The 16,497-nt window shown below is 38.0% G+C and overlaps 1 protein-coding gene across 1 annotated transcript; it reads right to left on the minus strand.

The window, feature by feature from the left end:
- Window positions 1–1,517: 1,517 nt before the first annotated feature.
- Window positions 1,518–16,497, minus strand: LOC134536924 (ribosome biogenesis protein WDR12 homolog). Its single transcript, XM_063377019.1, has 9 exons — window positions 16,347–16,497; window positions 15,548–15,633; window positions 14,245–14,464; window positions 13,149–13,289; window positions 8,479–8,654; window positions 6,512–6,591; window positions 4,491–4,737; window positions 3,238–3,370; window positions 1,518–1,705 (listed from the first exon to the last, which is right to left on the minus strand). Exons 1-9 carry the CDS (start codon window positions 16,403–16,405, stop codon window positions 1,564–1,566), a joined length of 1,284 nt encoding a protein of 427 aa, XP_063233089.1. The 5' UTR covers window positions 16,406–16,497; the 3' UTR covers window positions 1,518–1,563.

Here is a 16,497-nt window from a genome sequence, read left to right on the forward strand (position 1 = left end):
TCTTCAATGACTTGATATATTAGTATCCATAATACCTTACATAATACTTCACTGTCATTGACTGCCAGTGCTATATATATAGCCAAACTTAGTCGATATATAAATTTGTGTGTTAAAGGGCGCCTTGAAACTACTGACTTATAAATCAGACAAACCGAAAAGGATTCATTCGTGCAATTAGGATTTAATCATCACAGTAATTACCATATAGTTGAAACTATTAATTTATATTTCTATTATAATTTAATATTACTGTGAGAGTCATAACTTCTTTTAGTACGCAAGAGTAAAGCCTTTCCTAAATAATAGTATTTACAAAACTGTTTTGTGGGTTTAGTATTGTCTAAAATCACGTCAGCAGTTTACCGACTACACTATTGTCTTGGAGAGCATGAGTGATAAACTAGGACTCCTGGATTCGAACTGAAAAGAGGGTTCAAAACTACGGCGAATTCGTCGTCTCGTTCTTTCGGCTCTGGAAAGTGGTAAAATCAGAAATGGATGGACCTCACCAACAGTCTGTTCACTGAAGAAACTGCAGTCACATCTATAGACAGTGGGATGTCGCCCCGGCAAAGACTCGTCCTTCGGATGTTCGGGATCGGCATCGCCAAACGCTAGGAACGCCTGGTGGTTTTCCTCTGGAGCTCTTGCGAAGATTTTAAATGTCTTTCTCGAGCATAATCCCTAACAAATGAAACTACTGACGCGGTTGTGTAGTTTACTTGAAGTTCGGAAATTTCCCTAATTCCGTCACTGAAAGTGCAGAAGTGTCACTTGTCGTTGGCAGCTAAATAACAAACTCCGTGTTTGTCCCGGATCAATTTATAGATAGTATTACAGGTGAAAATAGTGAATCGACCCGAAAACAAAACCAGTAAGGAAAAGAAGATAACAGTGCTAAATTTGAAATATTAAAATTTATAAATTCCATAGAAGACATGAATGACTAATCAATACTTCCAAAACTGTTTTCCCCTCCGTAAACCATAAAATAAATAAAATGTAGGCTTCACTCGTACGTCTTCCAGAACTATAACTCTCGCACATAATTTGTTACATTAATTATATCAAGTTAGTTATCTATAAACGAATTGAGCGTTTATAATAGATAACATGTTATTGTGCAGTGGAGATAAAAAACCTATAGAATTCCCGGGAGGGAGCCTTGTTTTCATATTATATTTAAAAAAAATAAAAATTGTTAACAACTCTAATGGGTAGCCCACTGTAAAGTATTATTTACACACAAATGAAAAATCAATTCAATATTTAATGAACAAAAGTTGCTTTATAAATAAATTTAACCTACTACACAGAAACTTCAACAGAGGATATGATAACCACTATTTGCACACTCCTAGAAAGCACTAAAGAAACTATGAATTTATTTAATGCTCAATTAATTGATAACCTGGTAAATTAGCAAAGAATAAATCAACAGACTTCAATTTGTCTCATTAGGCAATAATATTTATGTACCCCACTGCAAATTATCTTTAAATATAAAATAAAACTGCAAGTTTTGAATTTTTTTTATTGCTGATTAGGAATAAATAAATTTCATTTAGCAATAGCATGTGTAGCTCTAAAAATTCTTACAGTATTATCAGCTCCACCTGACACCATAAAGTCAGGCTCTGACCAATCACAGCACAACACTTTGTCTTCATGTCCACTGAGGTCATATAATGCAGCTTTAGGGCTGAAAAATAATTGCAGCACATTACAAATCAATCAACACACAAATATTAGGGCAATAATTTATTACTACTGCAGATAATTATGTACAGTCCTGATAAACTTGATACTGAAATGAATTTCTGTATTTACCTGCATAGGGTTGCTTATTTAATGCTGATTATATTGTGGTGTTGCAAGTTTTTCCTTTAAGTAGAATATTTATCAGTGTGGTTAAATAACTAGCCTGTGTAAGTTTAAATCACCAAGTGCTGCTGTGCTGGCTGTAAGGAGGGCAAATAATAGCCTGAGTTAATGCCTACATAGCATAGACAGTTCTTCCCTCCCCCACAAAGCGTGGATGCTGGCACCTTTCCTCTCTCGTGGGAATGGATAAAGAAAAATACATTTAAATAGACAGGAAGGGAAGCACTGGTATAAGAACATTCAGTATCTCTTATTTTTTTTTTTTAATGTAGTGTGTGTGTTTAACGGGGAAAACGGGGGGGGGGGGGGGGGGTGTTTACTATGAATAGCAAATATATGGTGCAATCCATATCATCCAATGCAGAGACTTACAGTGAAAATATTACAATTTTATGGCCCATAAATATAGGCGACACAAAGGGGTAAATAATGTGTTTTCTCACATAATCATTGCACATTTTATTCTAAAATCAAGTTTGAAAAGAAGGGGTGCGACGATTATGCGGGGGGGGGGGGGGGGGGGGGGGGGGGGGAGATTTTTTATCAGGTAAAGTTATTCATAAAAACAAAACCTGTTCATTTAAAAAAAAGGTGGATTATACAAGAGCACGCCAAACAATTTATATTAAAAATTCATTAAACAAAAACCTTTCTTCAACTTTAAATAGAAAAACTCTGTGACCCCAACGCAAGCAACTTGAATCTGTGACGTGAACTAACGCGTAACTACTGTTGTAGTATACTCTTACAACGAAAGAGTGTGGGCTATCAATTGTAGTTCACTCGACAGAGAGCGCGCGTTGCATGCAATCAGTGAGATATCGATATTTGACTACGTGCATGCACTCTATACGGGAAGCAACATAACCAAACATGAATGGCGCCTACTAGCGCTGGCTACATTTTTATAAGCGGTACACCGCGGCGACGCAGACGATTAGATAAAGGAAATAACGTTTAAAAGAAAATTTAAAAGTCAGGCAACTTCGTACTTACGTTAATTAAAATAAGTAAATAGTAATGATCGAATTAAATTTTAGATTTCTACTGTAATATACATCATTTTATACGGAAAAGATACCTACACAAAGCGCTCGGCATCTAATAACGGGACCAAAAACAACATGCGACGTTTAAAAGAGATGTTTTCTTATCCCAATTTTGACAGCCTAAAGTACAGGTGCCACGATTATGCGATCAAAGAGGGTATGACAACCTCTACCATAATTATGTTAAAACAATCCAATCAATTAAAATATGGCAAGGAAGCATTGCTCAAGATGTAAAAAATTTTTTTTTTTCACAATTAGTATCTTTCGACTGATGGCTGTTAATCCCAGTGGCGCTCACCTGCGAGTGTCCCAGAACTTGACCTTGTGGTCATACGCCCCAGAGATGAAGTGGTGCTGGTGGGTCGCCGACCACCGCACGGACTGTACCCACTGCGTGTGCGAGGTGCAGGTCAGCTTCACCAGGGACCCTTCTGCAAGTCGGAGGACAAACACACACACACACCCGTCAACTGCTGGGTCCGCCTCCCGCACACCCTACTTGCACATCAAATACAGGATCAGAACAATCTGGCAGTGCAAATTCTTAAGCCAGGAAAATTATTAATAATAATAATAAAAAAACTGTTTATACAGAATGAGTCTAAATTGATCGACAAACTTTGGCTTCATAACTACAAAATAGGTTGAAGACCTCTTTACCACTTTTAATCTAAAGTAGGTCTGTGCAGTCACTAATTTTTTTCGTTCTGCTGTACCTGATTTGTAACAGACTTTTAAAATCTTCAGTTTCAGTTCCGAAGTATTTTTTTGTATTTCTCTGTTACCTCAAGTAGTTAGAGTTACTACTATCATGTTACCAAAGTCTCATGATGAAATAATGCATTTTGAGTTTCATAGAGTATAGTTTACAATGAATTTTGGAAGGGATAGGAACAGAAAGAAGTCATCTTATTTACAATTTATGGGCAAAAATTTCTTTGGTACATTTTTGCCTTCTAAATATTTAAATATAATTCTTGAAACTCATAATGACTGGCTGCTTCAATCATTTTTTTTTTTGTGTGTGTGTGAACTCCTTAAACAAAGAAAACAGAATCAACACAAAACATCATGGCATCTTTCAGTTACTTTCATATTAGTGATACTGTTTTTTTGCCGTTTGGAAGTTAAGAAATCCTGGACATTCGTACGTTACAGGTCAATTACAATCTGAACATTACTGTGTTATCTTCACATTGTTCTCGAGTGATACTGAAAAATTACAGAAATCTATTACCACCCGGAAGGATTCAACTGAATATCATTTCGTCACTCAACCTCCATATAGTCGAAGGCAATGCCAACGTGTAGACATTTATTGAATAATCTTGCATGAAGTTGGTATTTAATAGATAAAAGTTATCTCGTTACGAGTGACCAAGTTCCGTCGTAAATATTTGTTGATAAGCTAGTGATCCTCTCACAAAACACAAACAATTATTATTGGGAAGAGAAAAAAATACGTTGTTAGTTTTCCATCAGTGGTATTCCAGTTAAAACTGAATTGAAACACGGCGAGCGTGACTCTCTGCAGCAGCGGGAGCCACGGACCTGTAGACCTGGGGTCGTAGATCCGGACGTGGCGGTCCGCGGAGGCGGAGGCCAGCAGGTTGGAGAGGGGCGACCAGGCGGCGTCGAAGAAGGGCTTGTTGCCGACCACGTCGGCCTTGAGACCGCCGGTCTCCGCGTCCCACAGCCGGAGCGTGTGGTCCCAGGAGGCGGTGCACAGCTCCCCCACGCCCGTCCAGGCCACCGCAGACACCGCCTCCTTGTGGCCGGCGAGGGTCATCACCGGCGTCTGCGCCAGCAACAACCAGCACCCGGGGGTCCATTCTGCGACTGCGTTTCAGTACATACGTCATTCACACTACAGTACAACCCTGTTATAATGTTTTTCAAGGGAGCACAAGAAAAAAACATTATAAGCAGGAAATCTCAATTTAGCACTTAACAATGTTCGAGCTTTGTACCAATGGACTCACCAAGCTATGTAAACAACTTTAATGTTAAAACCAAAGATAGTATACTTGATACATGAATTTTCTGAAACAAGCCAACAATTTTTCAACTTTGTCTTGTTCCCTGGTTAAATTTTGTTTGTCTTTAACGATACACTGCTACATTGTTTTGTAAAATTGTCTCACGATTCATGATGACAACATTAAGAGTGAGAACGTTTACTCCTTCGCCACCTGAAAATGTTTAATTTTGGGATTCCTACATATGAATGAAAAAAAAAAATTATTTGTAAGCAATAGAAAACACTTAAATATCGTAGGACTATGTACGTGCATCTGAATACCCACTGGAATGGCAAGGAAGAGAAGAGTTTTGACTAAGGGTACCAACTGACATGTAACTATGAACATTTTCTACCTTCAGTATATTGCATAAAATTGTATTTTAACAAACTTCATGTATTGTATGGCAGTGATTGTAAACATAAACATACATAAAGGAAACTTTTTATCGTAGTGTTGGAATAATTTGGTTTTAAAACATTTTTTCCCCATTTATTGAATGTTAGAAAGCAAACATTATAAGCAGGAAATTACACTATTACTTTATGAACATTATATGCAGGAAATAAATACACTGTCCTTATGGGGGAAATATTGGGACTTTAAATATATGACATTATAAGCAGGAAAACATTATATGCAGGAACATTATAACAGGGTTCTACTGTATAAAATTTACTAGCGGGGTCCGGATTAGCGGGACTCTACTGTAACTTTAATTTTTCCCAAGTTATTTTCTAAGGAAGCCAAAATAGCCTGGCAGTGCCAGCACGGCAGTAACAAAACTATGTTTAATTTTAATACCGTATTTAGTCGCATATAGGTCGCACCCATAAATTGAGGTCTTAAATTTGGTATTTAAGATTCCCCCCATATAGGTCACACAGGTAATTTAATCAGCGATGTTTATTTTGACAGCTCAAGCAATTATCTTTTCCACGACCCTTCACAGCGTAAAAAAAAGAGAAGAAAAAAAACAGGCTAGACACTGCTACCTGGACAGTCTAGAGGGGTGGTATCTATTTTTAGCTGTCTTTTGTATGCCTGCCTGCTGCCTGCTTAGTGCTTACAGTACAGCTCTCGCCAAGATAAATGTGAACACACAGCGCCCAGCAAAGTGTAACAGACTTGTTTTTCAGCCGATATTACTCAAATTTTCGACTTTCTCTGCTCAAATTTTTCAGTTTCTCAAAAAACGGTCGTATAAACGGAATGGAAGCATCAAGAGGGGTCACATCGGCGGGATTCTACTGTATTGCAAAAAAAATTCCTCAAAAATTAAAAAAAAATTTTTCTTCACATTTAGGTCGCACTTTATTTTTCCATCAAATCTGGTAAAATTGCCGCGACCTATATGCGAGTAAATACGGTACATACAAACACAGTGCAGTAGAAATTTAGTTGATGCAAAGCACCAAATTTTGTTAAATTTTTTAAGAGACTGTTTTATCATTTATGTATACACACTAACTAGTTGAATAAACTGTGATTGCAAAGTTCAAACAACCGTTATAAATATTAAAATAAACAGCTGTAAGTAATAACTCTTACCCTAACTTGGAACTTCCCGTGGTCTGTCTTCAATCTTTTAGACGATGACTCTCCTTCGGCAGACTCTGGAAGCCTCATTTCTGCAAAATAAATTATGGAAGTAAAGAAAATCATTAAGGTGATAAATTAATATAGAAAAATGTGAGTGAGTGTTTCAGTACTGTTGTTTATTAACAATTTACTCACACTTGTTTTCTTATATATTTCTATTGGTATGTTCTAACTGGATAAGCGGGAGAAAATGTGGATCATGGCGAAAGAACTGTTGGTGCAATATTTTACGCATATTTCATTGTATATTATGGGTTTAGGCTGTCGTAATGAAGAATGAAAAGCTACCTGGTGTAGTTTGGTTTCAGATTCTGGCATTTCATTATGTGAAATAGAGAAATTTCAAGATAAATATTTCTAGGTATCGAAAAGTAGACTACCGTCCCAACTGGTCTAGTAAATTTTGTGAAAGTGAGATGTTTCGACATATTTTCTCGGTATCGTGAAGTAGACCACAGTCTTACCTGGTCTAGTCTATTTTGCGATACTGGTAATTTATTCCTCAAAATTTACAACTTTTTTTCTCTTCAAAATTATGAACTTTTGTGATAAATAGAGCACAGTGTTATATTTCACAATACCGCCATAAGTTTTAACATCTACAGACATAATTTTGTTTATTATAAAATACTGGTATTGCAAAATAGACTATAATGGGAGGAACTATAGTCTAGTTTACGATACCAAAAAAAGCATAGTATTCAAACAATGAAATACGTAAAAAATAATGTGTTTAATGTTCCCCCACACAAAACTCCCATATTCCTGCGCTTCTCCCGTTAAGAATGTAGGAGTGGTAGTGATGTAAATGACACCATCAATATTGTTATGGAATCGTAAAAAAGACTACTCCCAAATTACATTTTACTCCGCTATTAACACGGAGAAATGAACGATGGTGAACAACTCCCATCATGCGTGGCACCATGACACTTCCAAGCTTTATATCAACAGAACAAAAACATTTACCCAAAGGTACCTTTGTACAGCCATATCTATAGCTGTTAGGTAAATGTTTTTGGTATGGTGAAATATCAGAATTGTCATCACGGTACTCTGTTTTTAAATTATTTGAAATTTGAATTTTCAACCTTTTTATCGTTTAAATAAGTTTATATGACTTCAGATGTGTTACGATGGAGAAAAACATCATCGCCAAATTAATCTTTAAAAGAAATCAAGGAAATGTATTGGCCTGAAGAAACATTACCAAGTTGCTTGCTGTACACTTGAAATATTACAAGTGTTTTTTTTACCTATGAACGTTGTAGTCTCACGGCTTCCAGGAAATAAGTCAAACAGAAACAAAATAAAAGGTTGGTTAAGTTCGGTAAGCTACATCGACTTGTCACTTTTATTAAAATTTTAATTTACGTATTAATGTACCTTACCGAACCTAGTCAACATTTCACTACAGTTACTATTGGACTTCATTTCCGAAAGCCGAAAGTCAACGACCTCCAAGTAAAAAAAAAGTGTTGTAATATTTTTAACACCCACTCAGAAAAGAAAAGAAAAGAAAGAAAAACAAACCACATTATTTAAGCCTGAACATGAAAAAAATATGTTTAATTATTTTTATCTCAGTTTCAATAAGCCCGTACTGTCAACATTTATCGCTATGATTTTACTTCGTAGAGTTGAATTTAGATTTTGAATAATACAGGTTTTTTTTTTTTTTTTTTTTTAATTTGTTACATGCCTACCGACGGCATAAGGCCATGGGTGGCAGGCACGATAAACATAAAAAAAAAAATACATAGACAAAACAAATACATGAAACAAAATTAATAACATTGAGAACAATACTATAATAACACATACACAAGACAACACAGCAAGCAACTAACAGATGAACAAGAACAAGTTTCATAATGCTACGAAAAGGGAAAATGTCTTGGGGGCAGGCCTGATACCTGCGGGCCATATCTTGAGCATGGTGTCCCAGCCACCCGTGGCCAGGAGGGCGGCGCTGGAGTTGACCCCCACGCACTCGAGCCCTCGCTCGTGGCCGCGGCACACGTGCACACACTCCACCTCGTTGCTGCGCACGTTCCACTCCCACAGCATGGCCGTCTGGTCGTGCGACGCGCTGCCCGGCACACGAACACAATACCTCCCTCACTGCCTTCACTGCCGGCAAGGAGAAACTAAACACCCGGGGGGAGGTCTGCCTTTTGAGATACAGTCCATTTTGTAATAAAGGATGCAGATGATACATGAAACATCAGTCATGTTTAATAATTCTGTTTATAACCATACAAACCATTCTAGATATAGCGTAATTTGGTGACGAAATTCGAATTCTCCAGAGAATTTCACACAAGGAAAAGTGTTCTTATTCTGAAATATCGGTATTCACAGTGAAATACAAAGCAAGGAAACACAGATACTAACCAAATTTATGCTGTCAACACAACCCGTTTTAGGCCAAAAAATGATCGCAAAGGAACCTTCGATTTCTCAGGAAGTATTCGAGATAAAAAATCTAAAATTTTAGATTTTACAAGTGGCCTTTTGTCACCTAACAATTGAACCAATTTTTATTAAAAAAAAAAAAAAAAAAAACATGGGTTACATGCCCTGGATGAACTGACATGGAATGACCCCATACTCAATGAGCAATTTTTCAAATCCCACAATTAAAAAAAAGAAATCCTATGAAAGTTACAGTGGCCATAAGTTATACATGTGATTTGCAGATATTGCATAAGTTGTATCATTTACAATGGATTCTATTAGGCAACAGGCAACAGATTTGTCATTTCATCCAACTATCTGGTAAACTCGTGCTTGAAAACCATTATGAATCTCAACCCCCCCCCCCCCCCCCCCCACCGGTTCTTATGCCCCATGGATTTTGCTCTCACTGTCCCCTTCCCCCCTCCTTGACGCCCTGCCCACACATACCTAGAGCACCAAGGAAGACCAAGTCACTGCGAATCCCATTTACACTACATTCGTGCAAGCCTTGCCAACTCAGGCTGGGGAATGGGAGCAGTTTATTAAAACTACATCAGACATGACATGTCGCTGAACAAGCAGCATGAGTCTACGCTCACGGCCTCACGAGGCCACGAGCACCCACTAAGATGGCTGGATGCAGGTGACCTGGTAGGCTGCCCTGCCTGTGACAAGTCCAAGAAGATGGCCGCAACTCGTTCATCATTTCAACCCTGAGGCGATGACCGGTTCAATCTTAATATACAGTCAAACCTCTCTGAAACGACCCCTCACGGTTCCCAGGAATAGGGTCGTAATAGATGTTTTCCGAAATTTTCAGTTCATTTCAACCCCCCTCCCCCTCCTACACCCCTACTCGCTAAGAAACCAGCCGTACAATGGCAGGATGCTGTCACTCACAATGCTAGACGGCTTTGCTTTAAACCCACTTCAACCTTCATGACAAGTCCCTCGCCCTACAGGCCACCTCTAAAGAAAATATATCTAAAGACAGTTTATTTTTACTGGTTAGTTTACATGTACGTATTCTGCTTGCCGTAGTTAAATACACTAGAACCCAGATGTCACAAACCCCGGATTTAACGAAGCAGTGATTTTACGAATACATTCTCGGGAACCGTCAAAAAATTGGACATTCTGACCAAAATGTGAAAATCAGAAAAAATAAAAAAACGAAATGAAAGATCATTAAAATCTGATAATTTTAACACACAGCGTATTTTTGTGCCGGCTTTAATACTTCCAATAATGTTCATGTAAGAATAACAAAAAAATAATGGGACATTTCCTTTAAAAATATGGCAGCTGTAGGTTCTGCAACGCGAGTGGGCGCATACGAAGCTCGCCCGGCTGGCTGGCGGCAGCGGCTTCATGACGCATAAGCTCACCCCTCCCTCCCTCCCATCGTTAAAATTCTTCAAGGCTAGCTCATCCCTCCCAGAAACACAAACCATCTAGTGTCCTCCCAACTTCGCTTCCTTTGGAAAACCTTCAGTGAGAAAATGCTCATTTCACCCTCCCTTCTCCCGTAAAATTGGGCTATTATGAATGGTGTACTAAAGCGGTGAGGGAGGGGTCAAAATATGTCACTTTTCACACCAAGTTCGAGTTCAGTCATCTCTGGCAAGGAATTTACAAGCTTTCAAACTTAAATAAAAATGTATTTTAATAGCAAAGGTCCTATGAAAAGGAATATACCGAATAAAATCAAGCTGCTGTCACCAAACAAAGCATAAAACGGCCCAATGCGTGGTCGCTTCGTTATTGCTCGCGCAAGAGGCGAGACGTGGAATGTTAGAAGAAAGATAAATGTGGGGGAGACAGACGGCAGCCAGTGTGTTTCCTGCTTGGGGAATAAGTGGCGTAGCCTTTTTTTAATGCTGGGTGAAGCAACCTTTTTCTATCAACCCACGGGAAAAGATAATTGCTTGAGCTCTCAAAATAAACATCGCTGCGGCAGTTAAAACAAGTCGAGGCGGGCGTGCATCCAGTCGGTCGCTGTGTATTGTCAACCGATAGTAATGAAAATCACGAGAAATCCAGCAGGTAGCTTTGCCTTAACTGCATACCACACTAGACACTCGCAAAAAGCTAAATGTAAACACGTTGCCACAAAAAACCTTTATCTGCACGCTGCCGGCAAAGGGACGTGGAATGGGGGTTGTCAAGCGCTGACAGCGGTCAACAGGAAGTGGGTATCTATTTTTAGATATGCGCTGCCTACGGCAGTAGGTACAGCACTCGGCAAGAGAAACGCAGTAACACGCTACTCACGACAAGAAACTTATTTTCTGTCCGATTTTCTTCAAATTTTCGTCAATTTTTTCACGGTTCCTCGAAATCAGGTTGTAATAGAGAGGTGGTCACAATAAATGGGGTCGCAACAAAAAGGTTTTACTGTATTTGGTATTTAATTTGTATGTGTTGCTCATCATTCACTTATCCCTCTGTTTTTGTATCTGTATTTTATACATTGCAATCTGGCCTGCTTTTTATCTATAATTTAGTTATCCCTTCTTATTTTTCCCAAAGTAATTCTACCATCAGAATATTGCCATGCAAACAGTATCTTCAAACACATAATAACAAAAAACATAAGTGGTGGAGGCGCCGGGTTTAGAATCTGGTATGGAACCCCCAGATCTTTCTGACAGGATCTACAAAGCACCACACATTTTTGGCCTGTGAACAAGTACAGTAGAATCCCGCCGATGCGACCCCCCTCTGATGCGTCCATTCCGTTTATACAACCGTTTTTTGAGAAACCGTGAAAAATTTGAGCAGAGAAAGTCGAAAATTTTAGTATAATCAGCTGAAAAACAAGTCTGTTACACTTTGTTGAGCGCTATGTGTTTATCTTGGCGAGCGCTGTACTGCAATCAGGCAGGCATACAAAAGACGGCTAAAAATAGATACCACCCCTCTAGACTGTCCACGCTAGCCAGTACTGGCGCGCATCACCTGATACCATCTACGCGCGCGTCTATTGCCGTCCCGGTCCCGTGCCTTTGTCTTGCGACTGGTTAGTATGATGTGATCTTGCCAGCTGTCACTGGCCACACAAAGCTGTGTTCACTGTGTTAACGACGTTGCCAGGTGTTTGGTTCTCGGCTATTTTTCTATAACATCGCAGACTTCGCACATGCGCAGCTAAACAAAAAAAAAAAAAAAAAAGTGTGGAATTATGCTATACACCTCGGACTCGCATACCCCGAACAATCGCGCTAAGTGAACTCGCGTCACGCGAGTTCGGCTATGTTAGCCAGTTGGTGGTTATTATCGTTCAAAACGTGGCGAAGGAACTTGTGTGCATCAGGCAGAAAACATTCGGCAATAAATGAAAGATATAAGAACAATGCTATCCTGAAATACTGTGACATGTTTTTGGAGTAGACAATCACAGCGACAGACCGACAGGATGCGCTCCTGACCTTGCCGTCAGCGATGTTTATTTTGACAGCTCAAGCAATTATCTTTTCCACGGCCCTTCACAGCGTAAAAAAAGGAAAAAAAAAAAACACCTTGGAATGCAGATGGAAAAGTAACTACGCAGTAAAATAAATATATTTACGGCACTGCTAAATTTTTCTATTCAATAAAATTTGAGGTATTAGTGATTTTTGCCAGCTCTTAGATCTCGGTTCATAACTAAATAAAAGTGATAAGCCACCATTGTATGCAGCATTCTGATCGACTGGCTGTCATACCACATTCTCAGACTTCAAAGTCACAACAAAGGTGTCTCTTTACTAGTAAATTCAGCAAATGGGGTGCAATGTACAACCAATGCAGGTTATTTAGCGATTTTAGCAAGGTGGTAACGCATAGTCGCAACAAAAAAAAAAAAAAAGACAGAGAGCATCTTAAAAATTTGGTAATTTTTGAATGAGAAATATATCTGTCAAATCCTAACACACAGGCATAGAAATAAAATAAAATTTTTCAATTCGGGGAAATTCTTTCAAAGTGATGTAAAATAAAACAAAACTCAGACGCATCATATGTTACATAGAACATTTCTACTTTACAACTCATATGCCACACATTTAACATCTAACTCATCTTCTACTACATATGTTTACAGAACTAATCAACATTTAATTAAATATTACTGTGAAATTACCTGACAAATGTTCCAATATTCTCGTTGAGTGAAATCCATGAAACAGCTTTGACTGGGCCGGAGTGACCTGGGATGGTGAGGATGTGTTTTCCCTTTGTGGTCCAGATGTGGATGGTGTTGTCGTAACAGCCACACAAGATCCTGAGAGAGGAAAATTTAACTAAAATTAAAAAAAATATATTTGTACATACGCAGTAACAGAATGCATTTGGGAATATCTGGGAAAAATTCATTAGCTGGAAAAAAAAAGAAGTTTGTCTCCATTCAGGAATCAACCCGGGTTTGCCTTGGTAAGAGGCAAAATATGTGATCACAGGGTCTCCCTTGTCCTTGCATCATTACATCTACATAGTCATTATTCACATGTAGTTTTTCTTTGCTGAATGCATGTTCCTTGAATAATTGGACAAATTTCATTAGAGATTCAATTAACTTAACAAGCACTGGTAATGTGATAAGCATAACCTAAACACCTGTTATACATAATATGTAGATTAATAGGGTGGTTTTCAATCATTGGGATTTTAAAAAAAATTTAGTATAGCTCACAGTTGTAAGGGGAGATTAATATAAAAACTGTGGACTACAGTACAACATAATTTTTCCTTCAATATCAGGGTCAAAAATTTATATATATATATATATATATATATATATATATATATATATATATATATATATATATATATATATATATATATATATATATATATATATATATATATATATATATATATATATATATATATATATATATTCTTTTCAGTTTTCCATGATAAAAAAAAATTGTTATTTTTGCAGTTTACAGGGTTGTATAGTTCGACAAGATTTACTTAGTTAACACAGTTTTTCAGATTTAAAATTACAACCTTAGTCACTGTTTTCCTCAATAATTGAACATTTCTTCTGACCACTTTCAAATACTCTTTACTTCTCTAGGTTTCCCGAATCACCTTCAAATCCTCAGACATTTACAGTTTTCCCAGAACACATTCAAATTCTGTGACATTTACAAGTCTTTTCAGATCACATTCAAATTCCCTGGCATTGAAAACTCGCCGACTGCCCCAGACGACGGCCCGACAGCCCGACTCACCAGCGACCCCGCACGTGCACCGCAGACACCCAGTCGTCGTGCAGCAGGCAGTCCAGAGGCTCCGGGGGGGGCGTGTGCTCCACGTACTCCACGTCCAGGACGGTCTCCGTCGACAGGCCGTGCTCCTGCACGTGCTCCAGCAACTGCGTCCTCAGCACCACGTCGTGGACGAGGAAGTCGAACACCACCTCCTTCCTCTCCCCATCGCCCGCCTCCGCTCCTGTGGACACGACTGTCCGTCAGCCGGCGGGCACGCTGCCACTACAGTGGAGTCAGGGGCGCAACAACTACATTTCCAAGGGGGGGGGGGGGGGGGGGGAGAATATACCTTTTTATAAAGAATCATCGATCCCCCCTATTGAAGCAGGGGGGTCCGGGGGTACTCCCCCGGGAAAGTTTGTATTTCAAGGTGGAAAATGGTGCTATTTAAGCAGTTTTTTTATCTAAAAATTGATTACACAGCACTTTCTTTGCCCCCGTTTAACCCCACTTCAAGGTTTCAGAAAAAGGAGGGGGGGGGGAATACCCTTGTCCCCCCTATTTGCGCCCCTGAGTGGAGTCCTGCTAGCCATAACCAAGGCAGGGCAAGGCGAGCAAACTCCCAGAACCCCGTCAATGTGTTTTTATTTTTATTTTAGTGTCCTTTAAAAAAAAGAGAGCATTAACGGGAAAAGGAAGATTAAAATTTCATTAGCATGTAAATTAAAATGCTGGCCAATAAAAATTTCAATTCATGATTTGACCGTGAGCATTTATAAAACTGGCCCGAAGATCATTTATCTGGAAAAATAACTATCAACATTTTTTTTAAAAGATAAATCAACTAAATCCATCATCAAAATTAAAGTTCCATTCGATTCCCTTAAAATTTGTTTTAAAAAGTTAATTTTTCAAATTTTCCAGGGAAAGTTCTCCACACAAGAGTCTAAGGCTGCCACTGGTCATAATAAAACTTAGTGAGGATTAAAATTTGAAGGCACCATCACCCAGCTTTTGTAAAGGCAAAATGAGAAGTTCTGTGACAAGGATTCTACAGGATGAGGACAGCTGCTTTATTTGTTGGTGAAGGTGGCAAATATCAATCAGCTCAATGTCCATGGTTATCATAATTATCTTAAAAATTTTGGAATCCAAACTAGACTAATTTGAAAGTGCTATCTGAGCCTTCTACACAGACAGCCTTGAAGATATATTACCTGTTAAATGGAAATTCAACAATAACATTAGGTGAAGTTGAGTATTTCAAAGTTTAAAATGCAAACGTTGAATTATATAACAGGTCTGTAGAAAAAACACGACAAACCTTTGAGGATTTCATTGATCATAGAACTCAGCTCTTGGGAAGCAAGGGTTGAGGGCACTGCAAATGTTGTACTGGGCACAGCATACCTGAATGAAAAAACATTCAACTTTTGATAAAGAGTAACAGTTAATACCTAATCATTCACAGTAAATTTATTATTGTAATTCACATGCAAAGCACAAGTGAAACATACTTTAATGCAAGCCAGTAGGTAATATTTTTTAAAGGCTTAGTTAGTACTACGACTTATAATAATTGTGAATTTAGGGACTTAAAAAAAAAATACAGAGGTAAAATTCAGCCAAAATTTTAAAAAACACTCATTTTGAACATTTGAAACAAAACGTTTGCATGTTGTTAGTAGTTTTAAATACCCAATTGAAAATGTGAGGTTTTTTTCCTCTGCCATTTTTTTATTACTTCATTAATATATATATTTCCGAAGTGAAATTTAAAACAAATAAATAAATATGTAATGTAGTTAACCTAACCTAACATAACCAACTGTTCACAGTTTTATAATATCTAAACATTTAAGTAACATAACCTAACAGTGTCTACAAAAATGTATGGCATTTTAAATGTAAATAAACATTAAAACGGTAAAGTACTTAAAACATTGCAATACCGTTTATAGAATTAGCCCTTCTGTTAGGTAACCACCCGACAGTCCCTGAATAAAAAAGTTCAGTGTTTATTTTATGTCAATAAGCAAATATACACAAATGTTGTTCACTCATATAACCACTTAAATATGTAAGAAATAGCAATTACAAATTTAATTTAAGTTAATACTTACTTAGGCTGTTTGGTGAAAAATCGTATTTGCAGCTGATGAGCACTTATTTTCTCATCCATTTTTATTTTTGATTATTTTAAAATACCTAACAGCCAACTTCCTCGTGGTCGTGTTGTATGTTTACAAGTTACGTCATTACAAAGATAACATT

The sequence above is a fragment of the Bacillus rossius genome, chromosome 11 (genome assembly GCF_032445375.1).
Source record: "Bacillus rossius redtenbacheri isolate Brsri chromosome 11, Brsri_v3, whole genome shotgun sequence".
Classification (NCBI taxonomy): domain Eukaryota; kingdom Metazoa; phylum Arthropoda; class Insecta; order Phasmatodea; family Bacillidae; genus Bacillus; species Bacillus rossius.